This window comes from Lactuca sativa, chromosome 2 (assembly GCF_002870075.4).
Source record: "Lactuca sativa cultivar Salinas chromosome 2, Lsat_Salinas_v11, whole genome shotgun sequence".
In the NCBI taxonomy this organism is placed as follows: domain Eukaryota; kingdom Viridiplantae; phylum Streptophyta; class Magnoliopsida; order Asterales; family Asteraceae; genus Lactuca; species Lactuca sativa.
Genome location: NC_056624.2, coordinates 8,597,772 through 8,624,294, shown reverse-complemented (window position 1 = coordinate 8,624,294; position 26,523 = coordinate 8,597,772). Strand labels below are relative to the sequence as shown.

The 26,523-nt window shown below is 39.5% G+C and overlaps 3 protein-coding genes and 1 non-coding gene across 4 annotated transcripts; 1 reads left to right on the top strand and 3 right to left on the bottom strand.

The window, feature by feature from the left end:
* Nucleotides 1-12: 12 nt before the first annotated feature.
* LOC111905544 (uncharacterized) lies at nucleotides 13-2,776 on the bottom strand. Its single transcript, XM_023901229.3, has 2 exons — nucleotides 2,589-2,776; nucleotides 13-2,210 (listed from the first exon to the last, which is right to left on the bottom strand). The coding sequence occupies exons 1-2, from the start codon at nucleotides 2,602-2,604 to the stop codon at nucleotides 127-129; spliced, it is 2,100 nt and encodes a 699-aa protein (XP_023756997.1). The 5' UTR covers nucleotides 2,605-2,776; the 3' UTR covers nucleotides 13-126.
* An 8,042-nt stretch (nucleotides 2,777-10,818) lies between these two features.
* Nucleotides 10,819-11,430, top strand: LOC111905546 (protein RESPONSE TO LOW SULFUR 3). Its single transcript, XM_023901232.3, has one exon. It carries the CDS (start codon nucleotides 10,891-10,893, stop codon nucleotides 11,236-11,238), a length of 348 nt encoding a protein of 115 aa, XP_023757000.1. The 5' UTR covers nucleotides 10,819-10,890; the 3' UTR covers nucleotides 11,239-11,430.
* Nucleotides 11,431-12,063: 633 nt separating this feature from the next.
* LOC111905545 (chloroplastic import inner membrane translocase subunit HP30-2) lies at nucleotides 12,064-13,692 on the bottom strand. Its single transcript, XM_023901230.3, has 6 exons — nucleotides 13,284-13,692; nucleotides 12,958-13,073; nucleotides 12,715-12,841; nucleotides 12,496-12,644; nucleotides 12,355-12,417; nucleotides 12,064-12,276 (listed from the first exon to the last, which is right to left on the bottom strand). Exons 1-6 carry the CDS (start codon nucleotides 13,560-13,562, stop codon nucleotides 12,231-12,233), a joined length of 780 nt encoding a protein of 259 aa, XP_023756998.1. The 5' UTR covers nucleotides 13,563-13,692; the 3' UTR covers nucleotides 12,064-12,230.
* A 12,283-nt stretch (nucleotides 13,693-25,975) lies between these two features.
* LOC111905556 (small nucleolar RNA R71) lies at nucleotides 25,976-26,082 on the bottom strand. The gene has a single exon (XR_002854929.1). It is a non-coding gene; the product is annotated as a small nucleolar RNA R71 (small nucleolar RNA).
* Nucleotides 26,083-26,523: the final 441 nt, after the last annotated feature.

Below are 26,523 nucleotides of genomic sequence, written 5' to 3'. Positions count from 1 at the left end.
CGAAAAGAGAAATAAAAAATTAGCCTTGTATAGAAATGGAGAAGCCTATCAACACAATGCCTTTATGTACAGAATTATATTAACACTAATAAAGAAAGAATGTGAATGCCTAAATCATAGCTATGATTATAACACATTGATCCTAGCCCTAGCATGGCCTTGAGATACCTGGAACTGCTCCGTGATGCCTAAATGTGCCATGAGAAGCCAAACATGTGTTAGGAACTCGCCTCCTTTCCGAAGCTGTTGCTCATGGTGAAACCCTCTGCAGTGAGTAGCAGCATAAGCTAGGATCTCAATCCACACTTGACTCACGACTTTCCACATTTTGTCCCTCTCCATCTCTGATCTCAAAGTTAACGCTAGCCTGCAACCATCAAACAGTGCAGATTTGCATCGATCTCCCTTAACTGTGCTAGGCAACACTTCAAGACAATCAACTTCAAGCATCTTTCTACAGGCTTCAGATTTCGTAGCAAAAGTAGGACCTTTTTCTTTAAAGAAACGCATGGCTTCAGCACATGTGTCACGATACCTTATCATGCCAATACCTATTGGCAACATAACTGGGTATGATACCAGAAGATACAAAAGATAATCAGAAATGTTCTTGCTTTCCCTACGATGGATATCAATGTTTCCCACATGGTCTTTATCTTCATCCTCTGCGTAATAGCAAAGAGCAGTAGCAATGTGCCATATAAGAATACTCTGATCGAATTCTACCTTGTTGATACTCCATAAAAGGGCGTCACACTTATTCTTTCGGAGTGCAAAACTACCTTTATGAGTGCATAACACTTTGGGATCAGAATCAGAGTTTCCACCCATGAACTCATGAAACTGCCTGTAAATCAAATCTTGCAGGTCGTCTGAAACTTTCATGTATGTCTTGTAACGGTGCTTTACTCGATACTTATCCACCCCAAAGAATTTCTGAATTGCCAATAAACTAGCGGGCTTCTCCTCGAGTGCAACACTTAGTAGGTCTAATTGTGCAATGGATCCAGACCACCTTTTTTTGGTTGGTTGTTTCAAGAACGGGAATACGAGGCTCTTCCTTGTGTAGTTTCGCTGGCTCAACCAGTGATCTGTCCAATCAGAGCGAAGCATGGTAATAACTGCAAAGATTTCCATAAAGATGGTTGCACCGATTAACAGGCTGGTAATTGCAACATCAATCCGATGGTAATGATTCCTATCATTGAGAAAATAAAAACCCACTGGTATTAGAAAAAGGAGGAAAACGCTAGTAAGTCGAAGAATGAGCCCCATGATTGTGTACACCACACTCGCCTTCGTGTAAAGCATGTCGTACGCAAATCCAAGTTCAATCTCAACAATACGAAAAGCGTCACCTGATTGAAAATGACGGAAGTAGGATAAGCTACTATCCCGATCCTCAAAAGTGAGGATGAGGTCAACAAAAAGCCGCTTGAATGATTGAAATAGATCATGCGCTATAGATATTTCCTTCCCTTCTTGAGGATATGCATGATCGACTGGTGGAACAGGAGGCTCAGGAACGGACTCCACTTTCACATTGAACCCCTGTGACTTTTTCAAGTGAAGATCATCCAAGAATTTGGGAAAATTCGGACCTGGGTCAGCAGGACCAAGCATTGAGTCACGAAGATGCTCAGTGTTTGCTAACCTTAGAGCTTGAACACGTTCGAAACACTTGATGAAACCCGATAAATAAACCAATAGGCTTAGCTGTGGGAGATGAGAACAACCTGGCCAAGACAACAAGAGTATATACAGAGCTACTCCTGACTGAAACCCAATCTCTACAAGGTGTCTTAACCAAAGCTCGTTGTCTTCCAATGCGAAAGCAGTGATTGTATCTGGCCCACCAAGGTGATGGAGAAGAAAGGGCGCCCAAAAAGACATGAGCTCACTACTGTTGGCCTTGTGATGTTGTGAAATGGAATGAGAGGTGTTGCATACATCTAAGGCAGTTCGGGTAATAATGCCAAGAGCTGCTGATGCGACTGCGTATGCCAATAAGTAGTTACACCACAGAGTGATTCTGATTCGTGTTCTTGGATTGTATTTCCGAATATTGCCTAGTAAGCTTAATATGATCTGTGAAGAAAGGCTGATCAAAATCAGTCCGCGTAGTGCCCACTCATTCCACATCTTCTTGACCTCATCTGGTACTAGCTGTACTAAGTTTCTGTGACTCATATGCGTAATGAAACCAATAACTGGTAAGAAGTAAAACAAATTAAAGATATCAGTTGAAAAATAGTTACGAAGGACGACTGTAGGAAAATGCTATAAAACCAGATGACCCCAACCCGTGCACAATGTAGCAAACAACATAAATAGGGCCGGCCCAAAAATACCGGGCCACCTGGGCCACGGCGGAAGGAATCAACTTAGCAAGGGCATCATTTTTAGTAAAACTCTTATAGGTTTAGTAATTATTTGGGCCCAAGTTTTTATCCACATATATATAGGTCAAGTCCATCATCAATCTTTGGGGCATGAGCGATCAGGCATGACTTGAGGGCTTCGCAGCAGCGACGCACGAGCATCGGTTAAAGCTTAAGGCGGCAAAATTTTCAGGTGAGGAGACTTACATATGTGCATCATCATTCTTCAAGATTCTTGAAAACAATTTACTGAAATCCGGGCTAATGAATTATCGAGGGGGAGGAATGTATTATTGGTTCAAGATTCTTAAAAATCATATACTGAAATCTAGACAAAAGAATTATCAGGGGGAGGAATGTATTATTTGGTTGTCTTGTGGATGAAGATTGGGGACAGGGATCAGGATGTATTTATAGATAATATTCTGTTGATAAACAAACAGTACTGTTGGTTACTGAATAAAGAGGAAACATCCATTACAGTCTCTTGGTAAATTCCAAGAACTTTCAAATTGAGATATCACGAAGATTTAGTTATTAACATCCAACCTACAAACACAGAGGGGAAAGATTTATGGTCTTCTCCTCTTCCGTACTAGGTTGTAGGTTCCTCAGAAATTGCACCCTCCGTAATTCTTGACTTGTGTGCCAGGTGTGCTGGTCTTGTTACTCATGTGGCAAAGATATTTAGTATATGTGTTCACAGTTGCGTTGGTCCAGTTAGTTTTTTTCTAATCTTGTACCAACTCGTAAATCTTAAGGCTATAGGGTATTCGTAAATGTTAAGGCTACAATTCAATCCATTCAAAAAACCGGAAATGTTAATGCTATTGTTCTGAGACCGTCTACTGTACGTGTTAATTAAAAATAAAATTTTAATAATAATAATAATTAAACATTAAATATTTTATAAATATTTTTTCATAACATAATTTAATCTTTTGGAACATTTATAAAAAAAATCAAAGATTCTTTAAAATATTTATAAGATTTTATTATCAAATTAAAAAAATCATTCTCTTTCCTTACAAAATTCATAGAAATTTTGTGGCATTTTAATTTTAAAAAAATAAAAATTTCCAAAAAATGATAAATGAAAAATATTAGTTTTAAAAGTGACAAAAAAAAATTTATTTATTAGAGAGGATAAAGTATGGTCAAATTCAATCATTCAAAAAGTAATGTCCAATTCAATTATTTATTTATCAGCGTCATGTTAGATCTACTACAAATATAATGTCAAACAACTAGGCTTTGGAAATGGTTGTCATTCCAATATATATATATATATATATATATATATATATATATATATATATATATATATATATATATATATATATTTGACATTATTATATTAAATTAAAAACATAATTCAAATAAAAACACACTTTAAATTAAAACACATTACATTAATTTAAAACACACATATTTAAATCCTAAAATACATTAAAAAAACATAACAAAAATCCTAAAATACTTAAAAAAAAAAAAACATAAAACATACCAACTAAAACATAAATATTAGATCCTAATTTTCATATTTTCCGCGGATTTGTTGTTGGATTTTTAGAAATGTCGCTAAATTTTTCTGGTCGAGATCCGATTGAAGCTTTGTGTTTATGATTTGAATATCGGTAAAAATGATTTTTCGGCGACAAGGTTCATCCATTGATTGATATTTTTTTCTAGAAAACTTAAGAGTTTTATCAATGGATTCCACAATCCCGTCTTCGCTAGTTGCGATTGCTTATCCGCTTGAAGACGCCGCTCGTTTTGCTTTGTCCATTCCCGGTGGTCGACGAAGTTGGACTTTCGGTGGACCCTCTACCTCGGTAATGTCAAATTCATCATTGAGGTCGAGGCCAAAACCCGCTTCTGAATAAGATATTATTGGCCTTTTGTTGGATCCAGTGGTCGAGTCTGCATTCGACATCTCCGGATTAAGGACTAATTTTCGACCCTTACGGCAAACTTCCCACGCTTTTTGGTGGCCGAATAGTTTACCATTGTTGGTAACTTTTAATTGGTAGCATGCAATTGATAAAATGTTGAATTCGTTGCAACCACTTTTGTGACAACCCTATATTTTCCAAAAGCGATGCAACACTCAAAAGTCAAATACAACGAAAACTATTTGGAGTCAACGAAATTAACCTAAAAAATAAAGTGTTCAAATATATAAATTGGGATGCATCAAATGTTAGATATCGTGCCAAGGTTTCCAAAAACATAAAGAACATTCGAAACCGGGTTATATTGAAGAAATTATAACCACTCGAATATTTACGGCACACCGTTAAAACATTATTTAACGTAAAAAGTGAAATTACAACAAAAATGCATTTTAGCCTTAAGTATCTAAACAAAAGTTGTAGAGTTCGTTAAACTGTAAACGTACATAAAAAGATCGCCCACATTGGACCTCGTATGAAGAAGTTACGAATTTTCTAAGTTCGTAACAGTAGTAGAGGGCTAAAAACTCGAATTGAAGATTGGACGTTATTTAGCTATCGCAACCTAAACGAAAGTTGAAGGTCTCCACAATAGGAGTAAAATGATAAAAAACAAACGAAAACCGACGTCGAATAAAGAAGCTATGAATTTTTAACGGACTTTAGCATTCTCGGCCTATTAAAAAACATATCATTAAAAATAAAGTCAAAACTAGCCGACGGGGTCTAAATGAAATTTGTAGAGCATAATCTCACCTACGCGTGGATATAAAGAACACGAAAAACGGAGCCCGTACGCGAAAGTTACAGAATTTAGAAGACGAAAGTCAGGATTACGCCCAGCGTAATGTAGGAGTACGCCCAGCGTACTCAGGTGCAGGGTCGAGTCCCATCGCCTGCAGCTCTACGCCTAGCTAGACTCGAGTCGTAAGCCATGACGCAAAGTTACGCCCAACGTAACCGAAGTACGCCCAGCGTAACGCGTACGCCTAGCGTACTTCGGTGGTACGCCCAACGTACTCGCTTTTCCAACACTATAAATAGAAGGCATGAGCTACGGGTTTTGGCACACCTTCTCAAACTCCCACTTACTCCCACATACTTTCAAGCACCAGAAGCTGTCCCGACGCCCTCGGTTTCCGCACCCAAGCCCCCGACGAAGATTCTACGCTAACGAGATCCCCGAAGAGCTCGAAGACGCAGCTTTCCGCGGTTGAAGTTCTGCTCGACTCTAGCCCCACCCTCTTCAAACCAAACAAGTGAGTTCATACCCCTACCTTTCAAATCTTTTCATGTTTTAGGGGGGAAATACAAGTACAATACAAGTAAAAGTATCGTTTTATAAACATAAATGTAACATCTATCTTATTGATTATCGATACCAACATCTTACTTTACGTATAAAGGGCTAGTATATCATCAAGTTATTTTCACCAAATGGAACATACTTTCTGAAAAACTATAGTTAGCAAGTTATTCATACATTCTTACGTATACATCTTGAAAAACGAAATACTTTCAACAAAAATGAAGTAAAGTCTTTCTTATCGTAAATCTATTTATACTAAGCGATGTGAGATATTCAAACTTCAACGTACTCTTATGTATGCATTTTAAGTCCTGTATTATATACCATAATCTCTTGGAGGGAGAGCGTAATACTTGTGTATAGATCTATACGGGATTGACAACCGCGCACCTAAACTGTTAGCTACAGTTAGACCGGCAGGTTTGGGGTGACAAATGTCATAACACTACAACACCTGAAGAATGTTGTTACAGGCAGTCTGTGTCAATAGTATGGTTATAAGACTCACACGAAAGTATAAAAACAAGTTTGATTTACGAGATTCATATATGCATTCAGTTTCTACATTATTTTGTGCACAAAGTTTATCTTTATTATTCAAGTACGAAAAATACTAACGCACTCCAACTTTGAGAACTTTCCAAAACTATTTATAGAAAATATTGGATTTTCCGAAAACCTCGTTCATTGATTTTCTACCAAAATGACACACTTTTCAATACAAAACACTTATGAACTCACCAACTTAATTGTTGACACTTTTTGGAAACCACTTGTATTTCTCAGGGAATCAGTAATACAGGTAACCACCAGCTTTTGAAGAAGGAACGCTAAGGACGTTTATTATTAAACATTTATATCATCATATTGTAATATTCTTTTGCAAATATGTATAACGCAACATTATACGTTTTTTTTATTATATATATATGATGGTTGTGTTACTTTCTTTACAATATTCAATTGTCGTGATACTACATGAAGTCATCCACCCCCAAATGTTTCCGCCATTCTGGTTTGGGGGTGTGACAGATTGGTATCAGAGCATTGTTTATAGTGAACTAAGTATATCGAACCACATAAGATATACAAACTATAAATGCAAAGGGGACCAAAAACCCTCTGACAAAACGTTTTCATAAACAATATATTTTCTTTTAAAAATATACATTTTTACTCGCATGTATCAGTCTCGTATCATGACAAGTTTTCTAAAAAGTATTAAGGCAAGTTGCGACACTACGATTGGGCCTCGGGGTATGTAATCAAATCGAGAATAAATATAGCCTGATCCACTATATTTATCCTGGATTTGACCAATGTACGTCGAGGAATGGTTTGACCAATGTACGTCGAGGAATGGTCGTAGTGGACAACAAGCCAAAATCTTACCAAATAAAAAATTCTTTTAAGATTCGCCAATTAGAAATACTATAGGAGTATTGTTATAAAATAATAGTACAATGAAAAACTTGCACACTGTAAGATATAGTTAAACGTAGGATGTCGTTAAATAGAAATTTCTTTTCTTATAAAATTCTCATACCTCTATCCTAGTACAGACAAATGGCCGGATTCCATTTACCGAGAGATCCCTACTACCCAAACCAAGGCAACGGCGGATGGATAGAAGAAGACCCGGAGGAAATCGAAGAGGAATTCGAATTCGAAGTCGGAGAGGAATTCGAAGTCGACGAGGAGGTCCAGGAAATTACTAGTGGAACAGACTCCGAGCCGGAAGTAATCGACCCTCCCGCTCCTCATCCTCCCGAAGTCAGACCATATCAACCAGGACCCATCCCCATCTGGGGAAGCCATCTCTACTACTGGAGCCGCCAACTAGGTGTACGCCCTCCTTTCAGCATGTGTCGAGATTTTTACAATGTCAGTGGGGGAGGCTCAGCTGATCGAGCACTTCCTGTTATTGTGGGCACTATAGCTACCCAGAACTACCATGTGGACAAGCAAGCAGCCAGAGTTTGCGAGATCAATGCTGCTACTCAGGGTAACGCCGCAGACATCCGTCGTCTGGAAGGACTACACGAAAATAACCAAATCTACATAGGGACGCTTCAGAATCAAATGGTGACAGCACTAGCAGAAATAAGAGAGATGAAAGAACAACAAGCAGATCTTGAAAGGCGACTGATGGGAGTCAAGCAGTCGGATGCCGAATCCAGCTCCAAACGTACAACACGCTGCAAGTAGAACTTGCTCAACTCCAACAATTTTGATATAGCATAGGACCTTAAATAAAGTTTTTCTCTTATTTCCTTTGTATCTGAAATCGGAGACCTCTAGTTAGGTCGAATTTTCCTAAACATGAAGCATAATGTAACACACCTTAGGTGTGACATATATATAAATATGAAGTACTTCTTTATATACCTCTCGAAACTTATGGGATTAACTAAATTGCTATACCTACTTTGAAACCATAAACTAAAGTCAAAACAACTTACAAGATACAACTAACCCTCTAGTACACGATTGTCAAAACATTAGAAACTTATAGTATTCATTCTTATTTTCTCTACCAGAACATGCCTCCTCGTAGATCAGCACACATAAACTCAACCCAACACCACCTCCACCACCTCCTCCAATTATGGATGCCGCTATGTTCCAAACTGCTGTAACCGCCGTTGTAACCGCAACGATGGCTCAAATGAGCAACAACAGGTCGGGAGGAGGAACAAACAACTTTACAAATGGCCAAAGTCAAGGCCGTTCAGGGGTATGTACTTACAAGGACTACACCAACGGAAAACCTATTCCCTTTTATGGGACTGGGGGAGTAATGGCTCTATCCCAATGGATAGAGAAAACGGAAGCTGTATTCGAAATTTGCGCTTGCCCTGAAGAAAGCAAAGTAAAATTTGCTGCTTTTACTTTCTCTGAACGAGCCCTGACATGGTGGAACGGCCACGTCAAGGCACTAACTCTAGTGGTGGCGAACTCCATGGGTTGGGAAAACCTGAAACGAATGCTCCTACGAGAGTACTGTCCAAGGGGCGAGATTCAGAAGCTCGAACAGGAACTGTGGGGCCTTACGATGGTAGGCTCGGATATCGCAGGCTATACCAACAGATTCGGTGACTTGATAATACTTTGCCCAGGGATGCTGATCCTGGAAAGCCAAAAGGTGGAGAGGTACATCTGGGGACTATCAGCCCAACTTCGAGGAAGTGTGTTAGCTTCCAAACCCATGACCTTCGACAGCGCCAAGGAACTGGCGCAATCTCTCATTGATCATGGTGTCTGTCAAGAAGTCACGGCTATCGTGACTGAACCAACCAAAGGGAACAACAACAACGATAACAATGCCAACAACAACAGCAAGAAGAAATTCTGGAACAAAAGAAAGGGGCAAACTTCGCAAGAACCTTCAAGGAAACAAATGGTGACGGTTCATGCTGCTACAGCTCCCACTACAACTCCTGCTACCCCTGCACCAACAAAACAATATGCGGGGAACCTGCCCAAGTGCAGCAAATGCAACTACCATCACCACGGTAATTACCGCGAGATGCACTGTAAGAACTGCGACAGGAAAGGGCACACTGCCCGTTTCTGTAAGGCACTAGCGCGACCAGTCACTCAAGTTCCTGGTACTGGGATAAGCCAAGCATGTTATGGGTGTGGAGAAACTGGGCACTTCAAGAGGGACTGCCGCAAGACAAGGAATGTTGGCGGTGTTGGGAGAGTGCTGGCGATAGGTCAAAATGAAGCAATAGCTGACCCAACAGTGGTTACGAGTACGTTTCTCCTCGACAACATTTATGCATGCATACTGCGGTGCGGAGAGAAGTTTTGTGAGTCATAAATTCAAACATCTACTTAATCAACGACCCCAACCACTCAATAAAATATTCACTGTAAAATGGCTAACGGTAAAACGGAAAGCACAAGCGATATGTATGTAGGGTGCATATTAAACTTAAACGAACAATTATTTCAAATCGACCTTATGCCCATTTCGATAAGAAGTTTTGATGTAATCATCGGTATGGACTTGTTAAGTCTTCACCATGCCGATATTCTTTGTCACGAAAAGGCCGTTCGTCTCAATCTACCCAACGGCGAAACTCTTGTCATATATGGAGACAAACCTAGTTCAAATTTACAAATCATCTCCTGTGTTAAAGCACAAAAATATCTTCGCAAGGAATACCATGCCTTTCTAGCCCATGTAGTAGATAAGAAACAAGAACCAAAGAACACTAAAGACATTCTGGAAGTCTGCAATTTCCCAAACATATTCTATGCATGATCACATTTGTGCTTAGTATCAAGTTGTAACATGGTGTTTGTGTGGTTATTTCTTCACTTGATAAGGTTACGAGCACACTTTATTAAGTACTGGTGACCATAGAAATTATAATAGATTTAATTCTAGGTTATAGACTTTATTGAACCGAAGATTATTGTATTGCTTGTTGTAATATTTATGTGTTGGTATCTTGTAATCATCATTTAATATAAAAGTAGCAATTGCTAATGGAATGAAGTATGTTGAAGGACGGACTTTTGATTATTTAAAATAAATAAAATAAAAAGAAGAAAAAAGTTAAATTTGAAAGTCGACACTAAAATAATCATTCATAGAAGCTATAAAGTCAAGTGATGGTGTTTATATATTTCAATCCTTAATTTTATTTTATTATTTTTTTTTTGTGTGTCATTTGTTTTTTTTTTTGTGTTTGTGAAACTAGTTTGTAGTTGTTAGTGCATGAAAGCTACAATCTAAGAGCTGCAACTTTTATTTATATAAAAATGTTTGATAAAAATACTTATAAACTTTTGAAATTTTGTATTATGAGTTTTTTTTATAAAATAAATATTTTAAGTATATATTTACAAACAATTTTTTTCTTGTAGTTCAAAGGTTTTTTGTTTTTTTGTTTAAATTTAAGTCTGATATAATGTATAAACTATCAAAAACTTATTACATGTATGGTTCGACAAAATTTGACAGAAACTCTATTATCAAATAATTTTACGTGTCGTATAACTAAACGAGTTTCTAGCCACATAAAAGCGATAGAATATGAGAATATAGGGGTATACAGGTAATTTAACAAAAGCATCAAGATTTGTGTGTAAATAGAACAGATTCATTGAACCTGGACACCACCTTTCCAACTTCCAAGCCTATAAAGACAAACACCCCAATCAAGGAAAGAACGCACCTCAACCGATTCAGTTAATTAGGCAAAATCCTTCTCTCTTTTAACCAAAAATAATGGCCCCAAGCATGGCGGATCCGTCGGTGAAAGACCACCGACCGACGAAAATGGCGGCCCAGGAGGAGTTGTTGAGGAGGAGGAACGAGGAATTGGAGAGAGAGTTGAAGAGGAGTCTGGAAAGAGAGGAGAAGATGAAAATGGAGTTGCAGAAGACGTGGGAGAGGCTGCGCGTGGCGGAGGAAGCCGAGGAACATCTTTGTTCGCAGCTAGGGGAGCTTGAAGCCGAGGCCATGGATCAAGCTTGTGCGTACAGAGAACGCCTGATGACGTTAATGGAACAGCTTTCGGCTGCTCAGAAGCTCATCCAATCGGCTTCCGTTCAGATACCATCAATGGATTTGTAAAACAGAAAGGAGGTGAATGTTTTTGACTGGTGATTTTGTAAGAATATAGAGAATGTTACATGTATTCGCTATGTATGTAAATTAATCTTTAAAGGTTGTTAAACAACAAATATTGCATCTGTTTTGATTGTGCAAATTAATGTTTTTGATTAGATTGATTGTGAAGAACAAGAACTTCCGTTTTTTCCTTCATTTTTGTTGTTTTACGCATGGTGGAACGATAAAAGACGAATCGGGTTGTTTACTCATACACTGAAATGTTTTTTAAATTCATTTTCTCGATGTAAAAGATCTTGAAAAGAAAACGAAGAATATTCCCATTATCGACATTCAACAATGCTTTTCTTTCCTTGAAATTAGATTAGAAGGAATATACAATTATTCACTTTTGTCGATACACATATTTGTAAAAGAAAGAAAACTTTTGGAAACTTTTATTAAAATAAAGAAGCATCTTTCTTTCTTTCTTTGTAATTTTTTACAACAGCGAAGACACAACACAACAAGATGAACATGTTTTTATGCGTTTGGGATATTAATGTACTTTGCTAATTTACTGTTTCTTTCATATTCAATTATTGAAATTGAATGGAGTGTTTTTTTTTTACTGTATCAATATCCGTTTCTTCAAGATGTTAATTCACATGAATTTTTTATGTTTTGCAACAAATGAAGAAATTACTTTAATTGAATTTCTTTTCGCCTTTTTCAACCAAACACACTATAGTATTTCAACTCCTTCAACTTCCAAATGCATTGAATTCATATTTCCTTCATCAATTCCAATTCCTTTAAAAACAATTTGTGAACCGAGTGATTGGAAAATAGTAACAAAATAAGTTATCTACTCCGATCCACCCATCTTTTTCATGTTTAAAATAGCCAACTTCTTTTGTCTTCAAAAAAGTGAGATTAAAGTATAGTTTTCTATTTAGACTATTTAATAAACTACCAACTTTTTCTGGTTTAACTACACCTTTAACTGTAAGTAACTACCACTTGTATGGAAAACCAGACGTCTTCTTTACCTCGTTCTCCCTACACACCAAATAACACGTTACATGTTCCATGGTCAAATGGTCAAATCTCACCATAACTATTATAAATCATTAGTACCTTTCAATGTGATCAAGAATGAGCAGCCTTGGTCCAGGTGGAATCCTCGCATCTTGAAGAGCACTGATTTATATATCATGAAAAATAATCATAAGAAAAATATAAAAAAAACAAAAAAAGAACTTCATTGTTGCCACTTGCCTATCAGTGAGCAAAGGCAGAGTGTTATCTGTTAGCAACCCTTTTTTAAAGTTCTTTTCATAATGCCCAAGACCAAGACTAGTCAACATGCTTCTCGTTTCATTATACAACACATCTTCCGGATTTGGCATTGAAATTTTCTCCCTTATCTGCACAGCCACGTAAACTAATAATGTCATATCAAAACATAACAGGTTAGGTTATATACACATGCATCACCTTAAAGAATCCACCCTGCGCAAGTGCAAAGAGAACACCAGAAGTTATTGCAGTTGCAGCCTGATTAGAACCCCCGATACCACTAACCAATGAGAACATGACACCAGAACCAAAACCTGCCGCCATACTGCAATTATATACATACATGAATAAGATTTTAAACCTAAAACATCACTTTTTTTTTTTTTCCTACAAGTGATAAAGAAAATTTAACCATTAATGGGTTCTCTACTATAAGCTTACTTTGACTGGACATCCTCCTTGCCTCTTAATCTTCGTAAGACACAGGATATGCCTGCATTAACACCACACGTAACAGCCAAATTACGAGCCTGTGCCAATGGCCATCCTGCAACAGCCTGTACATATATACAGTTAGGGTTTAGGGTTTCTATTTCATATTCAAGAAGCAAGTACGTTCTTTGGCATTCCATACAGAGAAGTAAATCAGTAGTGATAACCGAAAGTAAAAAGGGTTTCTTATCGAATTCCCCCATATCTTAAACCCTTAAAAATAATCAAGCAAATAAAGTACTGAAGATCGGTAGATGGTGAAGGAATTATGTAACCTGGGATTGCTGGAAGGAAGCTTTAGTCTGTAGAGTAAGGGAGGTGGTTGGTGGCGGAGGGGAAAAAGAGGAGGAGACATCGTTAGGAAGACTTGTTAACCCACCGATCGCCGCACCTTGGAGGGCGCTGGTGACGGTGACAATGGCAGCCTCGACGGGTAAAGATTGTTTAGCAAGCCAAGTGTTGAAGAGGGTCTCACATTCATTGTATTTGGTCTCTACGTGTTTGAGTGGGTTCTGGTGACCTATCACTAAAAACCCCTTCTTTTCTTCCCCCATCAATGTCTAATGCTCTCTGTTATGGACAACTTTACACGACGGGGATGATTTTTGAGTCGGGGATGGTGGTTGATCGTTTTCCTTTTCTAGTTTTAGGTTAAATTGCAGGCAAATACTTGAGGCAGAATATGGGCCAAGCCTACAAAGCCATACGAGCAAGTTATCAATAATTATTATTATTATTATTTTATTATTTTATTATTTTTTATTTTTTATAAGAGCAAAAATATATGTTAGTATCTATTTTTTTTTTCGAGCTTTTAGTTTAAGCCTCAATCTTTTTGGTTTTGTGATGTTTTTAAATTAGTTTTGTTGTGGATTTTATCTTCATTTAAACTGAAATGATTATAATAATTTTAGATATTTATTTTTTTATTTTTCTTTTATTTTTTTAAAATCTAATATTTATTTATTTATTTAAATAATTATTTTAAAATTAAAAAAAGAGGGTCTCTCTCTCTCTCTCTCTCTCTCTCTCTCTCTCTCCCCCCCTCCCCCCCCCCCCCCCCCCAATGCGCTATCGTTACCTCCGCAACATCATTTCTTTCTCTTTTATGAACCCTAAAAATACCACTGTCATCTCGATACTCTAATTACATTCTCTGCCCACCATCATTGATGATATCCTTAGCCAGAACCACCCAATTGCAGCCTCTCGTCTCTGCCACCCCTGCACGTCTAGATTCCCGACAACACCCAGATCGCAGCCTCTCATCTCCTCCACCCCTCTATATCTCTCCCATCTCATTTCTGAAACAGAGTTAACGATGACGAGGGTCAGTGCTAGCCGACGGACGATGGGGTTTCAGACAAAAAATATATGAACATATTTGAGTAAATGTAGAAGAAGGGAGAAGTGGCACCAGGGATCGAAGGCAGCAGAGTGTAGATCGGCGGCAATGGAGGACCGAAAATGGTGTGCAATGGCGGTCTGACTTGCCACATGTGTCGCATTCTTGTTGCTTCATGATTTCACACCTCACCGTCTCTACCATACTTGCTAAAATCAACCAACACCACTACAACGATCAACACCATCCATCGACCATCTACACCCAAATCGATAACACGAGCAAGAAAAAGAAACATGGGGCATCAACTTCACCCTTCACCATCTGATCTCTACCCATGTTCTTATTATTATTATTTTTGTGCTCATCTGCGGCATAATCAAAAGAGAGCTCAATATCTGTTTTAATCCTTCTAATTTCATACCCGAAATTCAAGATTTAAAGGGAAAAAAGATCATAACACAGACCTTGTGTGTGTGTGTGTGTGTGTGTTTTAAGAAACATAAAAAATAGAGTGTGTATGTATATGTTCTTGGTGCCATGGAGTTTTTGAGAGAGAGAGAGAGGGAAAGAAAGAGAGAGAGCCCTTTTTTTAATTGTCAGTATAGTTATTAAAATAAATAAATAACTATTAGATTTTTAAAAAAATGAAAAATAAATACCCCAAGGGTAATAAAGTCATTTCAGTTTACCGATGGACCATTTGCACATACAAACTAGGCCAAAACAACCATGAATCCAAAAAAGTCGATGTTTGGAGTAAACATCAGAAAAAATGCATACTACAAGGACCATTTTTGCAGCTTTGTCTTATTATTATATACATAATTAAAATACAACGGGATTACGAATTGTACTTCTTAAGTCGATCAAAAATGGTCCATCCACACTCTTTACGAATGGTACTTCCTAAACTGATCGAAAATGGTCCCTCTACACTTTGTCTTCTTCACCACCACGTGTTCTTCTCCCGAGTTCATTGATATAGTGCTAGCCTTGTTGAAAATAAGAGAAACCTGAATTACCCGCCCGATTTTTTTGGGTATTGGGCTAATCGGGTTTCGAGTAGGAATAATCGGGTAATTGGGATACCGGTTAATAAATCAGGTCGGGTGTATTTTATATATATATATATATATATATATATATATATATATATATATATATATAATTGGGTATACCTGAATACTCAAATTATTTTAAAAAATCTTTTTTTCTTTCGTATAGCCTATAGCGGGTATTTGATCATGATTAAAGATAATAAAACTCTCCATCAATAATAACTGCTACGATAAAATCCTCCATCGCAACTTGCAAGGCACAAAATGCAATTCTTGTCTCTCGATAATCAATCTCAGGCTTGAGTCTTGAGAGAGTTTCTTCAACCTGCATTGCTACAAATTCTCAGTTTCTCGCTAGGTTTCAGACTTTCAAATTTCTTTTTGTTTTTTTGTTTTGTTTTGTTTTTGTTTTTTTTTTTTGTTTTTTTTTTGTATTTTCACTGATAAAACCCTCCATATGAACACATTATTATCAACTTGAAACATCCCAAAATTCGACCCAAAAATTTCGTTTTTAAACATCATTAAAACCATCATTTCATTACCAAAGTATAAAATCTTAAACTATGTGTTTCAAATTCTCACAATATCTATCATCTATCAAATCTCATGACATATGTCATATCAAAATATCAGAGTAAAACTCCTAGGCTGAAGACTGTGGTGTGTGCTATGTGATCATTTCGAGTCCTTCCCTCTGCTAATGGAACTACGTGAAACCAAAACTGAAAACTGTATGAACAAAGCTTAGTGAGCTCCCCCAAACTACCACATACCATATAATAATATATAAAGCAAATACTGGTCCTTCCCACTGCATCAGACCGAAGTCCGGACTAACTAGGGCCTCATCCACTGTGTTGGACCGATGTCCGGAATAACTAGGGCCTTGCCTTCTGCATCAGACCGAAGTCCAGAATAACTAGGGCCTCACCCACTGCATTAGACCGAAGTCCGGAACAACTAGGGCCTTGCTCGCTGCTTCGGAATGAAGTCCGGACTAACTATGGCCTCACCTACTGTATCATACCGAAGTATGGAATAACTAGGGCCTTGCCCGCTGCATCAGACCGAAGTCTTGAATAAACTGAACATAGCATAAACATGATCGTAACATATAACATAATCACATATACATATGCATGAATCAAAAAGACATCAGACATACAAACTACTTCTCGGGACTACCCCGACATCAGACCCAAGTCTGGAACTACTATAATCTAAATAGGTGGGTATTGTGGCCGTAGACCCGCTCCTACTGGAAGGAAACTCACCTCACGTAGCTGACTGCTGAAATACTAAGCGAAAAATGTTTGACTGTTGCTCCGGCGACTCCCCGACTATAATTTCCACAATAACACTTAGTCAAAACACTAATAACTATTGTCAGGGTAAAATGACTATTTTACCCCTGGCTAGAGTCAACATCCTGGCCAATGTCAACTTCTAGTTGACCTGACTCTTTGAGTTAGCCCGCCAACTCGTCGAGTCCCATAATCCTCCATTTTTCCTTAACCCGATTCTGCTCTCCGAGTTTAGCAAGAACTTAACGAGTCTCCTTTATTCATGATATCGGGACAACCTTTAACTGACTCGCAGAGTTGCATGAACAACTCGTCGAGTCTATCTTCAACATATGAACATGTCCGGTCTGTGACTCACCGAGTTGTATGAACAACTCGACAAGTCTATCTTCATGGGTTGGGGGATTGCCTTGGACTCGCCGAGTGTGTTCTTCCACTCACCGAGTCCCATGGTTTCCAGGCCATGGCTATGTCCTAATACATCGAGTCACTCCTCTGGACTCATCTAATCTCTTCTAAACTCAACTGGGTTCCTTTGAATCCCGAACTAATTTGGGGAATCAGCCCATGACACGCCGAGTCCCAAAACTTACTCGTCGAGTCTACGAATGACCAAGCCTATAAGTTGATTTCTGATGTGCAAAACTTAACCAAAAGGTAGATCTGGGCTCCTAAGGCGGATATATCACGTAAAGTCATAAACTTTATGTTCTTACATGAAACATTTGAGCTTAAAGGGTCAAAATGGGGGTTAATAGCATGCATGGGGGTTCTCATTTTCATAAAGATGGCACCTTTATGCCATGAGGACCCTTCAAGGTCCAGATCTGAATGTGTACCAACTTGGGACGTCCAAATCCCAAGAATCAAGCTTCAAAGCCCAAAATAACCATAAGAAGATCTCGGAAATCATAAGTAAAGTGTGAAGTTTTATTACCAGAAAATGAGGATGGTGCTGATTCTGGATCTGAAATCTCCTATTGAATCCTCCCTCTTCCTCTTCTTCACCCAACTTCAATCACACAAGATAACTTAAGAAATGGCACTCAAATACTCACAAAGCTCAAGGGTGGCAGTTTAGGGCTTTCTGGACGTTGAGGGAGTCAGAAGGGAGGGTACAGGGGCGTTATGTTCTTTAAATAGGGAGGCAAACCCTTGCAATTAGGGTTTCCATCAAACAACACCTACTCGTCGAGTTAGCTTTCTGACTCGTTGAGTAGGCTACTTAGTCCCCAACCCAGATTCGTTCTTACTCAAAGAGTTGGTCCTTCAACTCGTCGAGTCCAAGGGTAAAAATTATAATATTAACTTAACTTAGATGCATACTTGGAACCGGGTGATACAATTCTCCGCCACTTGTCTTAGACTTCGTCCTCATCGTCAGCTGTCTCTGAAAATAACTCAGGGTAGTGCCCATCATATATTCCTCGGGCGCCCACTTCCACTCCGAACCCTTGCGGTGCTGCCACTTCACTTTAACTAACTCTACCCTTTTGTTCCTCAGCTCCTTCATCTTCACCTACTCGCCGAGTCAGCTTTTCGACTCGTTGAGTAGGCTACTTAGTCCTCGACCCGGATTCGTTCTTACTCGACGAGTTGGGCCTTCAACTCGTCGAGTCCAAGGGTAAAAATTCTAAAATTAACTTAACTTAGATGCATACCTAGAAACGTCTATTACAATTCTCCACCACTTGTCTTAGACTTCATCCTCGAACTTAGTTGTATCTGAAAATAACTCGGGGTAGTGCCCCCTCATATCTTCCTCGGGCTTCCACGTCCACTCCGAACCCTTGCGGTGCTGCCACTACACTTTAACTAACTCTACCATTTTGTTCCTCAACTCCTTCATCTTACATTCCAAAATCGCCACCAGCCTCTCGATATAGTTCGAGCTATCATCATGCTGAATGTCCTCAATGGGTACCACCACATACTTGTCTACTAAGCACTTCCTGTAACACCCTGTTTATAAAATAAATAAATAAATGCATAGAAGCCCTAAAATCAATAATATTTGAGCAAGGCGTTAGTTTCGAGGGTTAATTGTTACAATTTTAGAAGTTGGGAGTTAAAATTGTAAGTTCTGGATTTAATTTAAAAGGGATTTCAGAAGTCAGGGTGCAGTTGGTAATTAATGGACTTATATGAAAGGAAATTATGGGACCAATGGCTAAAGGGTAATTTCTATACTTAAGTTGAAAATGTTTCGAAAGGGAGGGGCTGTTAGTGTCAAAATTTCATGAAGATTGGATGGGCACGATATTAATCGGTGCCATCCGTTTTCCTCCCGATTGGAGCATCTAAACCCTAGACCAAGCAAGGACTTCAGCCGCCATCTCTCTCTCCTCATTCGTTGATTCCGATCAGTTGGGTAGTCATCGTCCGCCACTGCTGCACCACTGATGAGCGCCATATCAGCGCTGCCGGAGACGTCATGAACAACACTAATAATCGCTGAGGATCGATCTTTGGAGCAGCGTTTGTCATCTGTTGGGTATGAATGAACGAGAAACGGCCGGTAAGACCCAACCGCCACTCACCTCCTTTCCCTTTCGTTCTTTTCTGTGAACACGAAGCTAGAATTGTTGTTGCTATCGGGTGACCCTCGGGTGTTGTTTTCTTGTTCCAACACCATTGCCGCCATTCTTCTCTTCTCTTTTCGCTCCTTTCTCCACCATGGGGTTGTTTCTGCTGCTCCGGTAATGATCGCCACCCCGAAGAGACAGTCGAGTCTACGTGGATTATCACATGTCGTGTTGAACCGAGAGGTGCTGTGAGTTTGTTGCTGGCCGAAGTTCGAAGAGAAGAACCACCATGGCCGCCTGCCATGGTGGCCGCTGCTACTGCCGCTTTCCGGTGATGCTGTTGTCGTTGTGAGCCACCAAGCTGGTGGCTGGGGTGAACCTTTCATATTAGAAGCTTGTTTGTGTGGGTTTATTTCAATGGAGAGGTGTGTGGGAGTTTATTTGGCCAGCAAAGCCATCACCACCACCATGAGGTGGTGGCTGCCGCCAAGCACCGCCGACGACCACCATGGTGTGGCTGTGTGTGTGTGTGATTAGTTTAGTGTGTGGGTATGGTTAATTGAGATTAACCTTGTAAAATGTAACTTGAATTTTTGGATTAATGAAAAGAATCAAAACCACCACCGTAAGGTGGTGGCCGCCGCCGCAAGCTGCCATAGACCACCACTACCCGAAGTGGTAGTGGGTGGTGCCCCTCAAGCAAAACCCTAATGGACCTAGCCAAAACCTTAATAGGCTTAAAGATTTATTTTGGGCCTATTGGGCCATGTTTGAGTGGAAAACCCTAATTGTGAGTAATTGGGCCTTAGACTTATTGGACCTACTTTTGGGCCATTGGGATTAGATTGTGAATTAAGCCCAAACTATTTCATGTCATTTATCAAGTAGAGTAAAGAACTTAGTGGACTAAGTCCTTAATGAGCTAATTGAGAAAATATTAATATTTGGGAATTCATCAGGACACACGAGAATTATCTAATAAGTGAAATATTAAATAATAATCATTGGCAGAAATTAATCTAAGCAATAATGGACTTAATGGATTAAGTCCCTAGTGGGTTAAGTAAGAAACACTTAACCCTAGTTATCATTTGATGTGAAACCCTAATTTCACTTGGGCTTTGTATTGGGCCATCGGAGAATAATCAAATGGACTAGAGTAATTAGTTGGGCTTTAGGGTAAGGCCCATATGAAGGATTGGGCCCAATTTGGAAAATTGGGCCATAGATGGGCCATAGTTGGGGCCTAGATGGTTGTATGATATTGGGCCCTAGAATGATACATGTTGGTCTGGACTGATCAATTGGGCCATATGTTGGACTTTGATCCCTAGTTGACTTTGGGCCTATGGATTGGGCCTTGGGCTTGGGTAAGCCAAGCTAGGGGTAATGTAGTAATTATCCAAATCATGTATTTTTAGTTATGTGTTAGAACCCAATTATTAATTGGGTGTTATTTGGTGTTGATAGTTCGGGAATCTGTCAGCCAGCAGCTAGGGTGGAGTCTGCGGGACTTCAGAAGTGTGGGATTGTGTCTGCGGGACTTCAGCAGTGTGAGGTGAGTTTCCTTCCAGTAGGAACGGGTCTAAGGCCACAATGCCGACCCGTTTAGTAGCAGTAGTTTCCGGACTTTGGTCTGATGCAGTTGTTAGTTTGTTTGATGCCTTCGTGGCTCAGACAGGATTTATGTGTTAAGTGTTATGGGCTACGGCCTGACGTAGTATGCAGTATATGAGTTTATGATCATGTGTGTTATGCTATTTGATATGTGTTTTTGCTATGTTATGCTATGCCCAGCCAGTTCCGGACATCGGTCCGATGCAGTTAGTTCCGGACTTCGGTCCGATGCAGTTAGTCCCGGACTTCGATCCGATGCAGGGGACAAGGTCCTAGTTAGTTCCGGACTTCGGTCCGATGCAGTTAGTTCCGGACTTCGGTCTGATGCAGGGGACAAGGTCCCAGTCAGTTCCGAACTTCGGTCCGATGCAGTTTCTGGGCTTCGTCCCGATGCAGTGGGCAAGGCCCAATATGTGTTTATATGTTGTTGTATGGTATGTGGTAGTTTGGGGGAGCTCACTAAGCTTCGTGCTTACAGTTTCAGTTTTGGTTTCAGGTACCCAGTTTTCAAAAGAGGAGCTCGGGAAGATTGCAGTGGACACACCATTTGTTCAGCTTGGGATGTTTATACTCTGATATAGTTGACAGTTGTTATAATATTTTGAGATACATTGCTTATGATTTCTATATGAGGTTTATTGACTATGGTTTTATCATTAAATTAAATGATATTTTTAGACTGTGTTTTTGGGATGTTACTAGTTGGTATTAGAGCCTTGGTTTGAGGGATTTGGGCACACTTTCGGGTGTGTCTGAACTCAAACTAAGGAAGTGGTATAAAGTTTTCAAGAGAAAAACCATGTTTAGAAAAAGATTTTAAGAAAAGAAAACAATTTTAGAAATGGTATAAGGAAAAGAGTTTTAGAAAAAGCGAAAAGAATTTTAAAAAGAGAAAAGGGTGTGGTGCATGCAATCAGCCGAGCTCAAGTAAGTACTCCCAAATTACCCATACAAGATTATGTTATGTATATCAGTTCCAGTTTCAGTAGAACAACATGCTAGAATAGGAGTAAGGATCTAGGAGGATGCCTTATGTGCATGCTATATGTGTTTCGGCTTTATGAGAATTGCATGCCAGTATTGAGTAGACAGCAGTAGGATAGCCTGTTTAGGTTATACCTGATATTATGAGCTTAGCATGGTATGCTGGTACAGTTTCTTGTTATGAGGATAGAGTTGCTTGAGTAGTCTCTTGTGTCTGAATGCTGCTTGCTTTGTGCTTTGTGGGACTCAGAGTGATGGGAGTTAGCCAATAGGTGAATATGTCACATCGCATGTGATCAGGGTTGAATAATCTCAGAGTGCTAGATTTAGCCCTATTACGCAGCTCTTGTTTGAGTCTAACCGTTGTAGGGACGAGTCTTTTACTCGAAGGATTATCTGAGGCTCGTCACGTGTGATGGTATTCGGGTGATGGCTAATTGGCATTACAAGGAGGCCTTCAGCAGCTGAGGATTGGATTTGGTTGAGTCAGATATTTCCCTAGGGAAATCCTAGGATGAGAGTAGCAGAGATCAGTAGCAGTAGATTGACTTAGTGGAGTCGAGGCAGTTGTTGAGGAAAGTACGAATAGATGTGGAAGGTAGTATGGACCCGTACTACTGAAAGCAGAGGATCCGTACTCGAATCAAGGCAGGCTGAGATGAATCCAGGGAACTTGTAGTGTGTGAGATCCCTCGAGCTTGGATGAGTATTGTGATGTTAGTGATGATATGTTGCCGAGTAGAGTGACGCTACGTGGTAGACCAGATGGTAGTTCCGGTGTCGACGAGGGTTCAGGCTCGGACTCTAGAGCCAGGCAGATTGATGATCAGATGAGGGAGTTCATTCCATCTGAGAATTACGCGCAGTATCATTGACGATGACCCAAATCAAATCCACCCCTCGCGCGGTCCTGGGAAGCTTTGTAATAAAATCCATCGTAATGTCCTCCCATTTCCACAGTGGAATGTCCAACGGCTGCATCTTGCCGTCTGGCCTCTGGTGCTCGGCCTTGACCTTTCTGTAGGTCAAGCACCGCTCCACGTACCATGCTACATCCCGTTTCATGCATGACCACCAATAGTCCAGGAGAAGATACCTATACATCTTCTTCGCCCCGAGATGAATGAAGAATCGAGATTTGTGCGCCTCCTACATCAGAACTTGGCGCACACCCCCGAGGTACGGCACCCACACCCTACGGTGTAGTGTAATTACCCCTCGGCTGTCATAGTCGAACGAGGAAACCTGCCCCACAATCCGCTCGATCTTCCGATGTTCCTCCTTCATGGCCTCCTTCCGGGCCTCCCGAATCCGCTCCAAAAGCGGAGTCACCACTGTCATCCTCAGACAAATATCCCTGATCGGCGTTGCTTGCGGCTAAGCGCGTAGGCCACCACATTGGCCTTCCCCAAATGGTAGAGGATCTCATAGTCATAATCCTTTACCACATCAAGCCACCGACGCTGCCTCATATTCAAATTTGGCTGGTCCATGAGATACCTCAGGCTCTTGTGGTCGGTGTAAATCGTACAACAAACCCTAAATAGGTAATGACGCCAAATCTTGAGGGCGAACACAACATCCCCTAGCTCAAAATCATGCGTCGAGTAGTTCGGTTCGTGAGGCTTCAGCTGCCTTGAAGCATAAGAATGACATGCCCTCTCTGCATTAATACTGCACCCAAGCCTAAGATGGATGCATCAAAGTACACGACGAAATCCTCCATGCCCTCTGGTAGGGCTAACATTGGCGCCTCGTGATATGTGCATAATTAACCATATGTTTAGTATAGATTTTTATTCATTTTTAGCTAATTATGTGCATAATATGGACAAAAGGTACTTAATAATGTCTAAATTGTGTTTTCAGTACAGAAGACATGCTTGGAAGCAAAAAGGAATAAGGAGAAGAAATTAGAAACCAAAGAATGAAGAAAAAGAAGATATCTAGAGCTACTCAGCGAGTCCACGAAGCTACTCGGCGAGTTCCTGAGAATGTTCCCGAAGAAAAGTCAAGAGTCCTTGATAAACATGTATTTTCCACATCTACTTGGCGAGTTGGGGACCTACTCGGCGAGTTGGGGACCTACTCACCGAGTTGAACTTGTTTTGTGATAAGTATAAATATGGAGCCTTATTCCGAATTAGGGACTTTTCTGGCTTTTTGGGAGATACACCTGCGATTGAAGAACCCTTTGGAGACCTGAAGAACCCTAATCTTTGATCTTTTGAAGACTCAAGGCGAATTAGGTTATATTTTCCACTTAATCTTAGGATTGAATCATGACTAGCTTAGTTAAATTCGTTTTTGAGCTTGTTTCCACTGTAATCATGAGCTAAATTCGTGTTGTTTTTGTTTAGGAAAAACCAAGTTACTCCTATGGTTTGATTATTACTTTTATTGATTGTTTATTGGTGATTTTATTAAATTAAGTTTGTTAAAGAACCTTATGCATTAACCATAACTATTTTCTATTAATTGGAAGATAATTAAGCTGTATGAACATCTCTTAGTTGTTAACCTCATATGTTTATGTGAACACTTCATCATATGTATAGGATTGAAACTAGGATTAATTAGAGAATGAGTAAAGTAATGTGTGATCTTGTTTGAGAAACCAACAAACAAGAGGTTAGTTGAATCACCAACTTGATTAACCAATTACAAATCTTATTTAATCCAAATAAATGAACTAGGAAGTTAATTAGTTTAAACAATTGGCCACTGCTTGAATTGATTAATTTTCTAAGGGTTAGTAATAGTGAACATGAATCTAACCACTATAATTGGTAACCAATAGCAATTAATTTATCATTTTATTATAGAAATAACCATAGGAGTGAATTGGTTGGACCTAAACAGAAACTTTCTATCAAATTTGGTGAATTTTTACTTGTTTTTAGGTTTTTAGTTAATCACTTGTTAGGTGGTGTGTTTAAGTTTCTTGTCTTGTAAAACTAGAGAAAAACCCTTACTTTTATTACTTGTTTAGTTAAAATTAGTTATTAGTTTAATTTTCGTTCCCTGAGTTCGACACCCTACTTATCCAACTATACAACTAAAAGACAGGTTCACTGCCTTTGTGTGCTAAATTTATAATTTAAAAGTAGGAATAAAACCAGTGCATTTTACACACACATTAAGTTTTTGGCGCCGTTTCCGGGGAACGGTTCAAAAATTAAGTTTAATTCCAAATTTTATGGATCCTTTGTGTGAGTTTTTCTTGCACAAAGTTAAATTTTTTTAGTAATTCAGTAAGTAGGTTAGGTTTTAGAATTTATTAGTTTTTTTTAGAAGTTTTTCTTTGGTTTTTAATTTTTTTTTGAGACAGGCTACTCGCCGAGTGCACTCGCACCTACTCGGCGAGTACCCTGCTGTTTGGCAATTAATTTTCATTTATTTCAGTTTCAATTTTTTGTTCTTGTTACGCATTTTTCTTGTTTATTTGTAGGATTTTCATGACCAGAGGATCCAACACTCCACTGGTACCCCCTTTTGAAGACCCAGAATCCGCGTTGAGAAAGAACAAAGGCAAAGACGTTGAAAGCTCGAATACACCTAAGAAGTCGCCTTTGTCTAGCTTGAAGACTGTTTTTGGGAAGAAGAAGAATAGCAAATCAGGAGCATCCAACGCCTCTTTAGAAAGCGAAGAACCGATTAAAGAAGACACCGAGTACAAAACCGAAGAAGAAGAAGAACCTACATACAGGCATGAATCCAATTCTGGCGACGATTTAGCTATTACCATGGCTAACATCGATGAAGTTCCCGTGGGGGAATGGAAGAAGAGGATACGCGACGACACTGGCCTGAGACTTGTGCAACCCGCAATTCCCGCAACTGCTACTTTTGAGCTTAAGGGTCACATCCTTGCTCAACTTAAAGAGATCCCGTCACCGGCAAAGACCACGAAGATGCTTACAAACACATGGATGAAGTTAATGATGTAGCTAATTATTTCAATGTTGCAAACATGCCTCGGGAAAATCAGCTACTTCGCATGCTTTCGGTTACATTGAAGGGTGCTACAAAGGATTGGCTCAAGTCAATGCCCCTAGATCCATCACTACATGGGCCCAGATGAAAGAAGAGTTCATTGATCAATTCTGCCCACCATCCAAAATATCTAAGCTAAAGAAAGCCATAGCCAACTTTGAACAACAAGCTGGAGAGTCACTTTATGAAGCTTGGGAGAGGTACAAGAGCCTACTAAGAAATTGCCCACATCATGACCTTAATAGTCAACAAGAAGTCTCCGTCTTTTATGATGGAGTAAATGTTACAACAAGGCAATTACTTGACTCGCAAGGTCCACTCATGAAGAAGGCACCTCCGGTTATAAAGCAACTAATTGAAGAATTCTCTAAGTACTCTAGAGAATACCACAATCCAAGAAATGATGTGACAAGGGGGTCTGCCTATGCAGCTTCAAAATATTTGTCAGCAGTCATGGCTATGTTGAAAACCATGGATAGGAGGATGGAAAAAATGGATCAAACGATACATGCTATTCAGGTGTGTTGTGAGAATTGCAATGGGCCTCATCTTACTAGGGATTTCGACTTGGATGAAAATGGCAATAAGAAGGTGCAAGTTTGCTACTCAAGTGGTGACCGATATGATGAAGATTGGTGAAAACCAAAGAAAGAGTGGCTCCCTTATGATGAGTACAAGAA

Bases quoted from the DNA above. Each gene is read 5' to 3' on its own strand.
- LOC111905546 (XM_023901232.3), top strand. From the start codon at position 10,891: ATGGCCCCAAGCATGGCGGATCCGTCGGTGAAAGACCACCGACCGACG.
- LOC111905545 (XM_023901230.3), bottom strand. From the start codon at position 13,562: ATGGGGGAAGAAAAGAAGGGGTTTTTAGTGATAGGTCACCAGAACCCA. The intron at 12,645-12,714 runs GTGATGCATGTG...GTGGCTGTGCAG, and splicing joins CGCAGGGTGGATTCTTTAAG to ATAAGGGAGAAAATTTCAAT. The intron at 12,418-12,495 runs GCAAGTGGCAAC...TATATAAATCAG, and splicing joins CTGCCTTTGCTCACTGATAG to TGCTCTTCAAGATGCGAGGA.